At 50.3% G+C, this 16,541-nt stretch overlaps 1 protein-coding gene across 1 annotated transcript in view; it reads right to left on the bottom strand.

The window, feature by feature from the left end:
* The window catches only part of ITPR1 (inositol 1,4,5-trisphosphate receptor type 1), a 163,560-nt gene that overhangs the window by 75,949 nt on the left and 71,070 nt on the right, over positions 1 to 16,541 (bottom strand). The window contains exons 23-38 of the mRNA XM_059856856.1: positions 16,215 to 16,402; positions 14,549 to 14,687; positions 14,318 to 14,376; positions 13,785 to 13,946; positions 13,514 to 13,684; positions 12,569 to 12,634; positions 11,724 to 11,861; positions 10,102 to 10,227; positions 9,539 to 9,739; positions 7,703 to 7,954; positions 7,046 to 7,171; positions 6,232 to 6,360; positions 3,787 to 3,907; positions 2,522 to 2,706; positions 1,898 to 2,046; positions 984 to 1,095 (exon numbers count right to left, since the gene is read on the bottom strand). Coding sequence (XP_059712839.1) covers positions 984 to 1,095; positions 1,898 to 2,046; positions 2,522 to 2,706; positions 3,787 to 3,907; positions 6,232 to 6,360; positions 7,046 to 7,171; positions 7,703 to 7,954; positions 9,539 to 9,739; positions 10,102 to 10,227; positions 11,724 to 11,861; positions 12,569 to 12,634; positions 13,514 to 13,684; positions 13,785 to 13,946; positions 14,318 to 14,376; positions 14,549 to 14,687; positions 16,215 to 16,402 — 2,324 coding nt within the window. The remainder of the gene's footprint in view (positions 1 to 983; positions 1,096 to 1,897; positions 2,047 to 2,521; positions 2,707 to 3,786; positions 3,908 to 6,231; positions 6,361 to 7,045; positions 7,172 to 7,702; positions 7,955 to 9,538; positions 9,740 to 10,101; positions 10,228 to 11,723; positions 11,862 to 12,568; positions 12,635 to 13,513; positions 13,685 to 13,784; positions 13,947 to 14,317; positions 14,377 to 14,548; positions 14,688 to 16,214; positions 16,403 to 16,541) is intronic.

Below are 16,541 nucleotides of genomic sequence, written 5' to 3'. Positions count from 1 at the left end.
TGCCACTGCTCCCTCCCAGAGCCCTGGCACCACGTCCTGCTCCTGCCTCCTGCTGACATTCCCAGCTGGCCAGGATGCTGCAGGTTCCCCTGCCTGTGGAGCATCTCCCTCCCTGGCAGCTGCTACAAACGATTCCTGCTGTTCCCAAACTCTGAAGTTTTTGCCCTTTTTGCTGTGAATTGAGTGTGAGCAGCAGCTCCAAACCCACCTGTGGGGGAGAACAGGACTGAGACACCACCTGCTCCTGGGCACAGCCTCCCAGTGGCACAGAGAGCCCTGCCACATCCCAGCTTCCCCCCGTCCCCCCTCCCAGCTGCTCCCCAACTCCTCACTGCAGGCTGTGCTCCTCTGCACCCACTGGGTGCCATGGGAAGAACCTCAGCTGACCAGAATTCCAGGAGAATCTCCAAATCCCAGTCTCAGCTGACTGCAACCAGCTCTAGAAACACAAACATATGGGTGCATGCACACTGTCCTGATGGAATAAAGAACAGGTCTGTACCTACAGAAAAATGCTCCTCTCGACCAGTCAAGAGTTGTATGTAGGAAAGGGAAAGAAGAAACATGGGTGGGTGTACAGAGAGTTCCCATCTATAAACCACAACAAGATTACTCAGTTGTACACAAATTCAAATTAACTACAAAACACCCTCTTGTTGCAAGGTTACATGACCTGAGAGTCACCTAAACCTGGGAATCAAATAAAGATGTTACAGTCTTCAGGAAAAAGGCAACAAAATTGATATTTTGGAGTGCCAGCAACTGCGGGGATTAGACCTAAACCTGCCAGTCCCAAGAAGAAAAGCAGCAGAAACAAGCTTAACTTCAAATACAATTTGAAAGGTATTGGTTGACTAAAAATGTTTTGTCCCTGCTCCAGCCTAGAAGTGCTTACACATTCAAAACAGCTTGAAAAAGCAGGAGTTTTATTTTCCTTTCCTGAATAAAGCCAGTGTTTAACAGAATGCTGGACTGTACCTTACCTTTTCTCCATAGCCTCTATCTTTGGTCATCATTTCCCTGAGCGTCTGTAATACCTTAATGCACAGCTTCTCCTCATTCTCCTCCAGCAGCTGCTTTGTGTGCTTAATTAACCTGAAAAAAGCCATCAATCAGGTTAGTGCAAATATTCTAAAAATGAGGTAAGATATATGTGCTCATCTGCACTGGTTTATGCTGCACACAAGGTTTATCATCACACTGTTACACAACCATTTTGGAACCTTCTCTCCAGAGCAACACCTGACAGCTACAGGGGAAGCTGTGGGCAGGAAAAGAGCCAAAACATCCCTCTGGCTGCAGGCAGCAAGGAATCAGTGGGATCCAGGACCTGGTGGTCCTCCAGAGCAGCCAGTTATCAGTAAGAAATGTATTCCACTTGGTTAAAAAACAGACTGAGAGCCCTGGAGGGTGCAATCCCAAATCCATCCCACCCAGCACTTGGGACTCACTCAGTGCCCAGCTTCCACCACCTCTGTAGAGAGCCCACCCCTCCAGGAGGTGAGGGGAGAAGCTTCATCTGCTCTCCAGTACCCTCTAAATGACTTTGTAATCTCCCCTTTCCTTCCCTCCAGCTGTGGTGATGCCCATGACAACAACTGATGCTGGTGTATTCACCCAGCACCTCAGGAACACTCCGGGGTGAAGGCAGCTATCAATAACTGGATCAGCTCAAAATGTAACTCATTTATACAACTGCTCAGGACACTTGCATCCTGCAGCAGACATTCTGAAGCATTAGGTGGGAGAACATATCAACCAGGCTTTCCCCGTTCCCACAAGTTGTTTTTCTTCCCCACCAAGGACAAACTGCCTTGACCATATCACAAAAAGCTGATTTTTACAGGTATTCCAGAGGATATCAAGTAAAACAAGGCAGACCTGTAAGACAACTCACTTGCAAATGAAACCTCCGCTTTCACATTTCCTCCTGGCATCTGTGTTCTCTGGGAAGAGCAGCTCAGGCCTGTGGAGCACATCCACCAGCACTGACAGCTCTGCCTGGACCAGGGGGCGCAGGCGGTCCTCCAAGGCCGACACGATGTCCTGGGGATCAACCACACCAGGTTCAGACAAACATTAACAACACATGCAGAGCTGAATTCATTTCACTAATGGTGGATGAGGGGCAGGACAATGAGGTCTGTCCTGCCTGGATAAATTAAAAGACCTCAGGGTTTGGTCAGGTGAGATTTTCAGCGTGCTGTGGCCCTGCAGGGGGAAGGGGGCTGTGCAGTCACCTCAGGGTTTGGTCAGGTGAGATTTTTCAGCGTGCTGTGGCCCTGCAGGGGGAAGGGGGCTGTGCAGTCACCTCAGGGTTTGGTCAGGTGAGATTTTCAGTGTGCTGTGGCCCTGCAGGGGGAAGGGGGCTGTGCAGTCACCTCAGGGTTTGGTCAGGTGAGATTTTCAGCGTGCTGTGGCCCTGCAGGGGGAAGGGGGCTGTGCAGTCACCTCAGGGTTTCGTCAGGTGAGATTTTCAGCGTGCTGTGGCCCTGCAGGGGGAAGGGGGCTGTGCAGTCACCTGGAGCCTCTCGATGATGTTCCTGTAGTCCCTGGAGGCAGCGAGCACCGAGTCCCTGCGCGCGGCGTTGCGCGCTGTCATGCGCCAGTTCATGGCCGTCTTCTGCACGATGTTGTGGGATTTCAGGAACAGGTTGTTCACCTGGCTGTCCAAGTCCACAGGAATGGCAATCGCTCTGCTTTTGGCTGCAACAAGGAAAAGCAGTGGGAACTGAGACCCTGAGCCCGTGAACCAGCACAAAAACAGGACAAAGGTCTACGCAGTCCCTTCCTTCTACAAACTCTCCTGCCCAGGCTGAGAGGAAACAGCCTCAAGTTGCACCAGGGAAGGTTTAGATTAGACACTGGCAAATTAGGACATTAGGACTTTTTTTTTTTCCCACAGAAAGGTTGTAAAGCATTAGAAAGGGCTGCCCAGAGAGGTGACAAAAAACCATTGGTATATGGCACTTGAGTTCATGCTTTAATGGTACCACAGTGGTGGTGCTGAGCTGGCAGCTGGACTTGACCACCTTAAGAGATCTTTTCCAACCTTAACCATTCCATGGCTCTTTGAGTGCATTTTAAACAGGGCAGAGTCAGGCCTGGGCAGGATTATGTTTAGAGGCTTCCACACCTCAGAGCTGTTCCTGTTGTTTGAGGTGTGGGAGTAGGAATCCTTCCCTAAACACACAGCCCCAACAGCTCGTGCTGGCACACGTGGGCACACAGCAGCAGAACCTGACCCCATATCCAGTACCAGTTGCTCTTGTGGACACCGAAAGTGGAGCAAATTTATGGGCAGGAGTGGCACTCCCAGCTGCACCAGGGCAGGGTCAGGCTGGACAGCAGGAACAACTTCTCCATGGAAAGATTGGTCAGGCTTTGGAACTGCTCAGGAAGGCTTGGAGTGCCCATCCCTGGAGGTGTCCAAGGAAGGGCTGGAGGTGGCACTCAGGGACAAGATGGGCATTGGGCACAACTTGGACTTGATGATCCTGGAGGGCTTTCCCAACCTCAGCAATTCCATGAAAAACATCTCCCTGCTGCAGATCAACGGGACTGCAGGGAGTTTTGAGGTTAGACAGAGAAAGCACTTCAGGTGACAGTGACAACACCCACTGCTCAACCACAATGATCTATCAGCCCAAGCCTGGACTGTGAGTTACCCCAGGTGGCACCTGCAGGACACAAACCACACTGTCCCTGTGGCAGGACGACACAGCAGCAGCCAGCCTGGATGGCTGCAGTCCTGGAGCAGGCAGCTGTGCCCACCCCACTCCTTACCTACATCAGAGAGCACCCGGATGCAGCTCTCCACAGAGGCCTTCTGGCTGGGCATGAGCCAGGTGCAGTGGTAGACCCTGAACACCCCCTGCAGCAGCTGCACAAACACGGGCTGCCGGGTCTGCAAGGCAAGCACAGCACAGTCACAGCCTCCCCCCGAGCAGGGCTCGCTGCTCCCAGCCCAGCTGGCACTCCCCAGTCCCTTCCAGCTGGTCTGCAGCACTTGTTGGGCAACTCTCTGTGGTGGCAGGGTATCTACCACGGGATCAGCAGCTGGATGGGAAGGGTGGGAACCAATGCTGGAAGGGAAAATGAAACAGGAGCTTCTGCAGCAGAAAGCCCTGGTAATTGAGGCCTGACTAAGCAAAGGAAGTGAGCAGTCACCTTCATCTGTTTTATCAGAGCTATCAGCAACCCTGGCACACAGATCCCTCTTTTAGTGTTGACCAGCAGCTGACTCAAGAGGCCACAGGTAAATGGGGCTTGGCTATGTGATGGCAGAGCTCCAGAGTTGGAAACTCATCATTCCAAGCATTATTAGCTGGTATCCAATTCACTGAGAAAGCAGCTGCATGTTATTTGGAACACAGGCAGTGGCTAGTGGCAAACACTGCAGCTGCTACAGGATCAGCCAAAATCAAGGTGTGGTTTTCACCCCTGAATTTCACAAGGTGATCTTCCACTACAGACAGGTGAGCTGCTCCAACACAGCCAAGCCCACGAGCTCTGTTCTTTCACCTTTGCAGCTGGCCAGCAATGGTGACCAAAACTCCGTTTGGTTTTGTACAGTGACTATTTAGAAGAACAAGATACTACAACCTGTAGAGGAAAGAGATTTTAAGTATTTCAATCTGAGAGGGAACACCTTGTGTCCCTGTGCCCACTAGCTATGGAATGCTTCTATCAGCTACAGGGACTACACCACAGTGCAAACACCACAGGACTTAGGAACCAGGGAAAAAATACCTCATTTATTCTGGCCAACAGTAAAGCCTGTTTGCAAGAAAAAAAGTGGAGTTAGAGTAAAAAGCCAAATCCATTAGCTAATTAAATCTATTAGATCAAGTAAATAAAACACCATTACAAAATGTATGGGAACCAAAATTCAAGCCCCCAAAATTGCCAAGAGGCAAATACCCATTATCCTTTCTGGAAATAAGCCAAACACCAAAAGCCATGGCAAACAACAGCATCCACCCAGGGCCCTGAAAATACCTGCATGCTTGGATTTAAACCACTCACATATTCCTGTCAGTTCATGTCTAAAGACTTTTTTGGTCTCAAAAACCCTTTAAGATGTTTCATCTGGTTAAACAAGGTCAATAAATCAAATAGGAAATTTACTCCATGTCCCTCATGTCTCCAGCTGCACCTGGGAAGGGAAACCTTGGGCAGCAACAACTTTGGAGGCAAACAGGCTGAACGATGTTTGTTAAAGAGAAGCTGTGGGCAGCTGTCCTTTGCCAAGAGATTTGTGCTCTCCTAATTTTATGTGATTGGAACCACATGACAGATGGACAAGGTGTTCCCTGAACTAACAAGGCTGACTCAGGGCAGGAAGAATTTCAGTCAAACAAGCCCTGACATGAAGGAGCAGGAGGCAAGAGGAGGCTGGCTGGGCTGAGGAGGTGCAGCTGGAAGGGCAGGGAGGGGCTGAACCCAGAGCAGAGTGGCCACAACCCTTGTCTACAGAGATGAGCCCACCTGCAGCACACCTCAGAGGGGAGGAAATCCCACCTGGAGCAGGGATGGACACCAGGCAGGTGGGACAACAGGCTGTGCTCCTCTGGGGGAGAAAGCCTGGGTACAGACAAGAGTATTGACAGGCAGGAAAAGGGAGAGAAACCACTTTTAACTTGGAGATGAGGAGGAAAGATGAATCTAGGACAAGGCAGATCTATCAACTGAGATGGGAAAAGAGGTGAACCAAGTGACTTCATCTTGCTAGACAGAGGGGGAGATTGAGAAACTAAAGAAAAACTGCTGATATAACATTAACAGATGGCTAAAATAGGATGGCAAGATGTGTATTCAAATGCTGCAATCTCAGAGATGACAAGTGAGAGCAGGGCAGCTCAGGTACATGGCACAGAGGAAGGGCAGAGCCCAGGACAAGGCCACAGTCCCTTCCATCACAAACCACTCTGGCATTCAATGACACACAAGAACTCCCTACAGAAGACCTTGGTGGTAGCACAGAGTTGAATGCACTGATGAATTAGTGTGACATTTGAGCTTTTCTAGAAGAACATTTGGACTGTGACCTACATATTTTTCCATTTCTACAGCAAAAGACCAGTCTGGTCACCAAGAACTGCGACGTATTTGCCCCCAGTTACACCAGCACTGCTCCCCTGCGTTTCCTTTGCACTGTCAATGGCACCAAAGGGGAATGAACACAAGGGCCCTGGCAGTGCCCTCCCTGCTGTGTGTGCATTTCCCCACCTGCAGGGTGGTGCTCTGGTCGGAGAAGGGGGAGCTGAAGAAGGTGGTGACGATGCTCATGACGATCTCGGTCACGTACTTCTCCAGGACGGCGTCCGCGTGCTTCCTGTCGCTGGTGTTGTTGCAGGCCTGCAGCACAAACCAGAGCAGGGTCAGGGGCAGCTCACAGGGGCAGCTGGGACTGGAGTTCCTCGTTTCACATTGTCCTGGTCCCAGCAATTCAGTGACAATGGGGCTCTGCATCTCCAGCCCACGCCAGCGCAGAGCCAGAGCTGTTCCTGGTTTGGTGTGCTGGCCCAGAGCACAGCTCTGGGGGAGGGGAAAAACCACAGTGTCTTGGAGGAAGGCAAGAGCAGGATGGGGAGGACTGAGGTGTAATGCTTTCGTATGGGGAAATACTTGGAATCCCAGGCAAAAAGCCATATGGCCAAATAAACACCAAGGCTGGAAAACAATCTGTCCTGACCTGCCAAAAAACGCTGAGTGCTGCTCAGGAAGGAGCTCAGTGATGCTGGCCAGAATAAGCAGGCCAGGTGGCAGGACAGAAAAGGCACTGGACAAAGGAGCAGGGTGTGGAGCTTCACTGAGCTTTGGTTTGGGCTCGGATTTTTTTCTTTTAAAAAGGAAAATATGAATGTGTTCCATGGAATATGACTAATGAAATCCACAGGCACAAGGAAAAGGAGGCACATATTTGCAGGAACAGAGCATTCAGGGTACTTATTGCCTGGATGCATTGGGATGTCTGAACCTAACTGCTCTGGAATAAAGAGGTTTTTAAGCTGAATTCAGTTCCTTGGTGCAGATACATTACCCGACAGATGTCCACCAGGAAGTTCTCAAACAGCTTCCACATGTGATTACTGGTGTAAATCTCTTTCATTTCTACTTCTGTGTCCACATAGCAGTGATTCAAGAAGTTGATGTATGCTATTTTGACCTAAAAGTAGAGCAAATAATTCATAAAGAATAAAAACCTGAATGGTGGCATGAATGAATATAATGTCACATTAAAAGTTCTACATAGATCATTTGGCATTCTTCTTCTTCCTTTCACTTAAACACTGGTGAAATTTAATGCCATGAATAGCAAGACACCATCCAATAAAAAACCACCAGGATTACTGCAGACAAAACGTCAGCATAATAATAATTTCCAGTTCTGCAGAACCATCTGTTCAAGGTTAGCAGCACATCCATAAACCTCTCTGCCTCAAGAACCCTATAAAATAACCAAGTACAGCATCACATTCCCACTCTCAGGGTAAGGAGGAAGTATAAAAGGATTTAACTTGACTCTCCAGGCTGGCTGAGGGTGCCAACAGCAGCAGCAGGGAAGGGCTGCAGTTCCCAGCTCGCTGCCCACCTGCACCAACCCCCTTGGCCAGGCCAGACCCAGCAGTATCAACTCTCTCACCCAAACCCAGCACATTTCTAACACAAACAGCCCAGCTCTCCTGCAAGCCCTCACCTCAGGTATGCAGTCCTCGTGGGTCACCACCCTGACAATGTCATCCAGAGGGAGGAGGGAGTTGCATTTGATTTCTGTGTAGACGTTTTTGCCCTCTGTGCAGACAGCCAGCAGCTCCACCAGGTGGATGTGGTACATCAGGGGGCTGTTCTCATCCATCCGGTCCCTCTCCGACCTCATCATCTGCACCAGGGTCTGGAAGGAGGCTCTGTCGTTGTAGAACACCAGCACATCCTCCCCTGCATTCACCAGCTGTGGGCCAAGGAGAACACTCCATCAGCAGAGCCAAGGCTGGGGTCCCCCCACAGCACCCCCACTGCTGCTCCCCAGCCCCTCAGGGCAGCTGGGCACTGCCCTCAGGGACACAGGGCTCCAGGAGGACATCTCCCATTTAACTGACCCCTTCTGAACCACTGAAGGAATTCAAAGCCAGCCCAGCTGCCTGCTAGCCAGAGGCTTCACCAAGACTTTGCATTGTGCCTTTCCATGTCACCCCAGGTGACTTCCTAAGGCAGCTGTGGACAGCCCTGTGCTGCTGGAGAGCTGCCCAGGGCACAGGGATGGGAGGACTGCAGGGCTCACTCCTTCCACCCTTCCCAACAAACACCAGCCATTTCCTAAGGCCAGTGACACGTCAAGTCACACACCAAAGATTTCCATCAGCTTCACATTTGACACTGGCTGATGATTTCATGATTTCAGAGCAGCTCAGACCTCCTGGAACTCCAGGAAGGGAAGGAGATGGAGCAAACTGAGCCCTGGTCCACTGCTGAGCACACAGCTGGAGGGATGCAGGGCTGTCCTCAACAAGGTTTGGGAAAAACAGCAGGGTAAGATGCAGAAAAAAGCCCTCAGGACAGCTGCTGAACTTGGGGGAGCCCCTTGCTGAGCATCTCACACTCAACTAAGTGCTGAGAAGCTCATGGAGCTGGTTTTGAGCTGAACAACAAAATATGAAAAATTTTCGATCCACCCATCAGGACTGATGCTCAAAAGCCAGATTGGACAAATCTGATCCTGGGGCTCCCCCTGCTGAGGAGGCCAAAACATTCCAACAGATGTGCAGATCTGCCAAACAGATCCCATTCATATCCCCCTTAAAGGCTTTCATTCACCCTTCTCAGACCTCTCCCTTTTACCTGGCTCCCCAGTTTCCAGTTACCCACACACCTAAAGCCAATCCTCATCTTCCTCCCCTTCACACCTGAACAGCTGAGTAAGCACATCTTGCTAAGACTATCTGCAAGGGCTTGGAGAGACAGGACAAAAGGGGATGGCTTCAAATTGAGAGCAGGTTTGAATGGCAGAAAAAATATGGGTGGTGAGGGCTTGGCACAGTTGCCCAGAGAAGCCAGGGCTGCCCCATTCCTGGAAGTGCCCAGGGCCAGACTGGATGGGGCTTGGAGCACCCTGGGACAGTAGAAAGTGATTCTATGGTGGTTCTAACATTTCATAAAAAACTCCCACCAAAATGCTATCATGGTGAAATTCTCCTTCTGCTTTAGTCATCTTGAAATTAAACTAGTTCTCTTCAAGCCAGTTTTGCTAGACAAAGGCACCCTTGCTTCATAACCCCACCTACATGCTGCTGGGTCCAGGCCTGGGAAGTAACTCGTGCCATTAACAACCAACCCCTTGTTACACCTGTGAGTCAGGAGCTCAGAGAGCTTTTGGTCACAAAAAGCCTGAGCTTCCTGGGAGCTGAAATGCTCTTTTTGCATGGTGAGAGCTGTCAGCTTCTTGGCAGTCCCCGAAGCGAGAGGATCAATTTGTCATGTTCACCAACTGCTATGTGCAAACTTCTGTTCAGACCCTGCAAATCTCTGCAGCTCTCACCTCAGCCATTACCATATCTTGGCATTTCTTAATGAATTTCCCCTCTGCCTTGACGATGGTCTGCAGGAACTTGATGTACTGAACGTTCCTGCCGTGCGTCTCGATGCAGTGGACGAAGTGCTGAACCACGCGCTCGTTGATCTCGCTGCAGAGCTGGAAGTTGTTCATGAAAATGTGCTGCATTGTCACTGCTTCCAGGATCTGATGGAGGGGATGAAAGGGAGCAAAAAGTCAGAAAATCAACAACATCCCCACTGGTGTTAGGGTAAAGCCAACACTTCTGCAAGCATGGGCTGAAGGGAACTTTGCCGAGGACCTCAGCTTTCAACACCACTGCTCCAATTTCAGCCTATTTTTCACTCCACTTCAGCCTCTTGAACTTTCTACACTGAAACTGCCCTAATCAAACATCTTGCCAACTTTTGAGGCTTTAGAATGAAAACAAAATGTGACCTCTTCAACCAATCTTGCAACAGAACAGCCTCAGAGGTATCACCAAGGACAGTGCAGTCCCTTCTCTTGCTAGAACAAAAAAAAAAATCAGGGCCCGAGGTTATTCTTACCCCTGGGTTAAGGAACAGGTTTATGTGCTTGTGCAGCAAGGCCTGGTTCTGTTGGTTCCCAGCACAGAAGTTCTGCAGGAACTCGTGTGCAAGCTTCATTATCTCCTGCATCCTCGTGTCTTCAGCCTGGGATTGCATGACAAAGAAGAGGGGGTTAAAAAGAATCCAAAGGTTCACCTTGAGGTGAGCACAGGATGAACCACAGCTCCAGCAAGGGAACTGTCACGTCTCTCACACCCCAAAGGAAAACAAACCTCCACCCAGTTCACAGACGTTTGGGATGAGCTGGGCCAGCTCCACGCTTCCAAAAAGCGTCAAAAATAAGGCCCATAATAGAAATTACAGTAGTTTATTCTCTAAAAGTGCCTATTCCACAGCCAGGCCTGCCAGCAACGTGCTTTAGTCACTTCTACTCTTCTGAACATCCCAGCCCCTTGGCCAAACCACACATCATCACCTCGGGGCTGCCCAGGAGAGCTGCCACGTCCCACTGCAGCGCCTTCCGCAGCCACGCACGGGGAAGCTCATGGCAAAGCAGCCATGGAAAGTTGCTTTTGCACCAGCCCAGCCCAATTTATCTTTACTGGAACCTCCACGCTCCTTGCAGCCTTCCAAGCACTGCTGAGGAACCAGTGCCCTTCCTCTGACGTCAGCGTGGATTCCCAGCCCACCGACGGCAGGAGCCACGCTTTGGAAAATTACTGTCTGTCTTTATTTTTAAGGAATTTCATATCTTTCCAAGGGTGAAACCCCTTCCACACTGCCTGTCTGATGCACATTCACATGCAGGGGACAGAAAGGTGATGAGCAGGCATTGAAAGGTGTTTTTGCTGCTGCTTTTTTAGCAAAATATGACGCAAGAAACCACGAGAATTAACATTAATCAAAGCTACTGTGTAGAATTACTGGTTCTCAGAAACCTGATGAGTTTGAAAGAGAGGACAGCAGAGTGACCAGGAAAATGTGCAGAGGTGCCTCACCTCAGTACTGATAAATACCTGTCAGCTGTGATTAACGAGCAGCCAACGTGCTGACCTTGGGGTGTGCTGTGTCAGCACAGCCTGGTGCTCTGCAGGCTCACAGGCACAACCCAGGCCCAGTGGGCTCCAAGCTGCACAGCTGCCAAGTCTTAGCCCTGATAAGGCTAATTAGGAGCAGCAGACCTCACCTGGAGAGCCAGTGGGTATTTATTCACCTCTAAGGGGGAGTTTAGGACTCTACAGCTGGGGGGAAGGGTCTGTATACACTGCTCATCCCCCTGGAGCAGCAGGCACCCTCCCTTCCCTCCTTGCCCCCAGGATGGTGCTCACACAGCTGCCTCACAACAAGGGTCTTGTTTCCATCAACACAGCTTAACCTCAAGGCAGCAGCTACCTCTCATGAAAAGCTCAGAGCTCAGCCTTAATTCTGAAGTATGATATGTGAGTATTTCTTCAGGCAATCTGTATATTCAAAGGCTTAAAATAAACAGAGATTGGCTGAGCTCCTTATTTCTGAGACTGGGTATTCTACAGACTATGAGGCTACATAAACCAGCCTCTGTGCCTCCAATCTACAGGGAGGAGGTTCAGGAAGATTCAGAGGAGGTATGAAGAGCCTGTCAGCATGACACAAAGCCCCACCTTCTCGTAAGGGATCTGCAGCAGCTCCAGCACCACGGCGTGAGCTCCCATGTTCCTCAGGAGTCGCTGCTGCTGCTTCCTGCTCTTCCTCACCGAGGCCCCCTCCTGCACGCAGAGCTTGCTGAGCCGCAGCAGGATCTGCAGGAGACACTGGCCTTAGAGCCCCAACTCTGGCTTTTCTTCCAGAGAGCGCCAGGTCCCAGAGAGCAGCAACAGGGACCAACTCATCTGCAGGAGCAGAGCGGCTCCAGGCAGCCCCTCGTGGCCCAGGCTCCATCCGTGGCATCTGACTAGGGCTGCTGGACTTGGATGATCCTTGTGGGTCCCTTCCACCTCAGGACACTCTACAATTCTGAGATCCTATGCTCCTGCAGAACTCAGCCATGTCAAGTGAACACAACATCAAGCTCCACAGCAGAGCCACAGACACACCTTCAGCTCACACCACACCAGCACCACAGCACGTTCTTCATCTGGTATTTTCTACATTAAATGTCAACAGCACAGTGGCTTTGAGTGCAAGGTACTCAGGACAGGGAGAATTAAATGGCTTCTCCCCTTGCTTACTGCCTTTGAAATCCTTAACAATAAAAATATTGTGTTACCAATGAAACAGCAGCAAACGTCACGTTTCTCACTAATCCATTCTTAAGGAAAGAATACACACGTCGTGCTTATTCTATCCTGGCTTCTCATTCAAGTTGGGATTTGTTATTACTCAGCAAATAGTTTCCACAATGGCAGAGTGACTCAGACTTTCCTGGGTGCCTCCCTCTGACTGCAGCTCTCCAGAGCTCTGTTACTCATTTACACTTCCAGTGAACTATCAAGAAGCAAAGTTTTACCTCTTTTACTACCCGGTAGTTGTAGCTGCTAGTACTTTCAGGCTTTTGAGACTTGCTGTGACCTTCCTGAGGATAAAATCAGACAATTTATTAGTAGCTTATACTACTGTCTACATGAAGGCTAAAATTACCGTTCTAGGATAGCGCCCGCTCTCCTCCTGGGAAGGACTGTCATCCTCCAGCTCTCTGACAGCCTCAGAAAAACACATACAATTATCCTGTCAAGTCACATTGACCTCTAGGACACAAAACAAGGTGAGGGAGGGATGATTTCAGAGGCAGCAACCTCCCGTCCTTTGCCTGTCACATTCTGTCTCTAATCAAGTCTCCCCTCAGAAAAAAACCCCTTCCTTTCTCTGCCTCTCCATTGTTATTGAACTGTCACTGCACAAGTACCAAGAGATTCCTCACTGCAATGTGTACAAGAAAAGCAACAAGTGGATTACTTGTATTTACTTCCAACAATAAATGTTCCTAAACCAGGGACTGCTTCTTGCATCCCCTCAGCCAGTCTTTCCTATTTGATTGCAAATTACATGGAAACAAGATACTCAAAGAGCTCTAAGCCAGAGGTGCAGGTGGGGAAAATCCTTTGTTACCAGGTAGAGATAAAGCACAGTTCTCTGCTGTCACCTGAGCAGTTCACAGCTCTGCCCTTACCTTACTTGAGGTACTTTTGACTGCACAAATCCGTGCCACTGGTCAGTGGTGAAAAGGGAGCCAGAGCAAGCCCAAACCAGCCCTGTCAGACCCTAAAGGTGACACCTCAGGGGCTGCTACTGGGCATCACTTGGCTCAAGTTCTCCTCTCATTCCTGCCTCAACCTGAAAGCAGTAGAGAACCTCACCTAGGCAGTGTGCTGGGAAGATGGGCCTTGTCACAGTTCTGACAGCAGCTACACCCTGCAAATACCCACCCAAATTCACACAAACACAACCCAATTACCTCTTTCTTCTTGTGCTCGTTTTCACCTGGCACACTGTCCATGGCCTCATCAGGACCTTGGCCTTTGTACACCCAGAGCTCAGATTTCTCCACTATGGACCTCAGCTGGTCCAAATCTTGTTTGATCTGCTTGTAGTTGTCAACATCTTGGCTGGTAACGAGCAGTTGAACCTTACAGGGAGGCAAAGACATGAGTGGCACAAAAAGGGCTGGGTTCAGCTGCCATAAGCACATTCAGATGAGGAATAACTCTCTCCAGACACACAGGTACCTGCTTGAAAGCCTGAAGGACCTCTTGTCTCTGGCTGAAGTGCCTGAAGAGCAGCTGCAATGCACCAGACACCAGGGGAGGGTAATCGTGCATCGTCAAATGCAGTAGGACCCGCAGGAAAGTCCTGCCCCCGTGATCATCCAAATCCAGAGGGGTGTTCTCCTCACTGGAAACACAGCAGGAGTTAACCAGCACATTAGACTGAGCATCCCAGCAGCTTCTAAATTCTCTCAGCAGTGGCAGAAAACCTTTTTTTCTTACTTTTAAATAAGGGGGAAATTGTACTGAGATTTTATTGCAGCATTGAGCTGAGATGCACCAATCCTGCAGCTTGGCTTTCACCCACAGCACAGAGCCCCCCCAATGATCCTTCTGGCTGAGGAACCCCTGATCCTCATCTCTGGATCCAAATGGACCCTACTCTGAGCTGCAGCCAAACCACTTTAGGAGAAAGAAGCTGTTTTCCCAGTCCCCACTCTTGAGAGCTCTCCAGCCTGGGGACTTCCCCTCGATTAGCACCTGTGAAGAGATACTTTCCTTCCACCAAAGATCCCCTCGGCTTGTTCTTCAATGTGTTCAAAGTCCAGGGCTCCTGAAAAAATAGACAAGACAAATACATGAGGTCAGAGTGGCAGCAAAGATGTTTTTCCAGCTTAAAAACATTTCAAATGGCAAGTGGGACCTGCAACAATCATCCCATTGGCCCCTTGAAGATTCCAGTCTTCCCTAAGCCACACAACCTCATTCCTTGCCAAATAACCCACCTGGTACATTAGCTGGCATTTCTTGACTACTGCTTCCAGTGGGGGATTCAGACATCTGGGCATTGCTTTCATCAAATTCATGTTTAAATATACAAAGCAGGCAGGAGATCCTGTAGTCCAACCGCACGTTCAGAATAAACTGATGGCACAGAAGTTGGAGAAATGTTGAAATAATCTGTGTATTTCCACCACATCTACAACTCACACAAAGACATCAACTGAGCAGAGATGTGGATTTAACCTGGAAAAGTTACCCAGGGTGGAGAGGCCCTGACACAGGGTGCCCACAGCAGCTGTGGCTGCCCCTGGATCCCTGGAATGTCCAAGGCAGGATGGACAGAGCTTGGATCACCCTGGGAGGTGTCCCTGCCCATGGCAGGGAGTGAAACTGGATGAGCTTCAAGGTCCTTTTCAACACAAACCATTCTGGGATTCCATCTTTCCATGATATGAAAATGTCACCTTCAAAACCCCCAGAATTCAGTAATATTTTCCAGGGATTTCAACGAGCATGATACACACACATAATAAACACTGATGAGTAAAACATTTTGGCAGGGTTTTGGTGCCTCATTCCTGTGTGATGCTGGCATCCTCACCCCGTCCCCCAGGACAGGGAAGCAGCACTTCCATCTCCATCCTGAACATGTGCTGCTGCTCTCCCGGGGTGCTGGGACACAGGAGCAGGACACGAGCTGTCAGGAGCCAGGCTGTGCCATACAAGTCACCACTTCAGCTGGGCTGGACCAGCTGGTGCCACAGAAACCTCCAGCCTAGCAGAGACCACCTTCTCCACGGTCTTCCTCTTGAGGAAGGAGCTACAAAGCCAAGAACACTCCGAGTTCTTGCAGCTTTTGGGGAAAATGCTTAATGCCAGCTTGAAAGGCCCCTGGTAGCAGGGAATACTGGCACACTGAGATACCCCTGCACATGCCAGGCCACGAGAGAAGCTCTGGCTTGAGCTGAAATTAGCAATGGTGCAAGGAAGGAATGGAGCCTCCCCTGTGCTGCATCTGCTGCTGAGGGAAGGGCAGAGCCTCCCACGGGGCACAGGGAAGGAACACCAGGGCTCTCCTGCTGCTCTCCTGCCTTCGCCCACCAGGCTCTGGCAGCATGCTGACCCCCAGGGCCTGGCTGATAGAACTACTGAGCACAAAAAGGACTCCCACACCCACTGAGGGAAGATGCATCTCAGCACAATAATTCTGAGTCAATAACGAGGAAAAATGTGTGCATCCCAAAGACTTCAGGGTGAGCAAGTGAGAGAGGCAGAGATGGGAGGGAGAGAGGCTGGCTGTGCCTGCTGAAAACACATGGCAGGCTGATGGCTCTGCCAAGAGGAGTCTCGAGATCTCCCCGTTCCTCAGGGCACTTCAGATGGCTCTGCAGACCCAGAGAAATCGGGAAGACAACGGGGTGGAAAATGACAGCTCTGCCTGAAGTCAGATACAAATCACTGCTAAATACACAGATGTCTACTGCAAACTCTTTTCTAATAAATTCTATCAATAATGGCACAACATTGTCATAAACAAGTTGGGATCCCTGTGCCTGACAAGGTCACCCTGGCAATCCTTTCCCAGTCTGAGAGTCAGAAGTACATTAAGAGGCAGCAGGACACCATTAATGCTGGAGGACAGCACGAGGAGCTGCAGCCATGTGGTACCTGGAGTATCTCGATGATCTTGAGCTTGGTGTCCATGACCAGGATGTCCTCCTTCTCTGGCTCGCTCTGCTTGACATTCCCCTCAGGGGCAGCTGCCAGGGGAGTCATGGGCAGGAACCCCCCGCCCCTGAGCACCACCTGGGTCATCAGCTCCCCCACGCCGTGGATGGACCTCATCACATTGCTCCCTTCAGAGAGGAAACAGCAAGGGTTAGGTGCTGGGATGGGGCTGCACTGACAGGGCAAGGACCGGCCACAGCCTGCAATGGGAAACTGTCTCAACATGTCACAGCCACACCCTGGGGACAGGGGAAGCCAACAGAAGCA

Source organism: Haemorhous mexicanus, chromosome 11, assembly GCF_027477595.1.
Source record: "Haemorhous mexicanus isolate bHaeMex1 chromosome 11, bHaeMex1.pri, whole genome shotgun sequence".
NCBI classification, from domain to species: Eukaryota; Metazoa; Chordata; class Aves; order Passeriformes; family Fringillidae; genus Haemorhous; species Haemorhous mexicanus.
The sequence above is the reverse complement of the archived record's forward strand: the minus strand, read 5'-3'. Positions and strand labels throughout refer to the sequence as shown.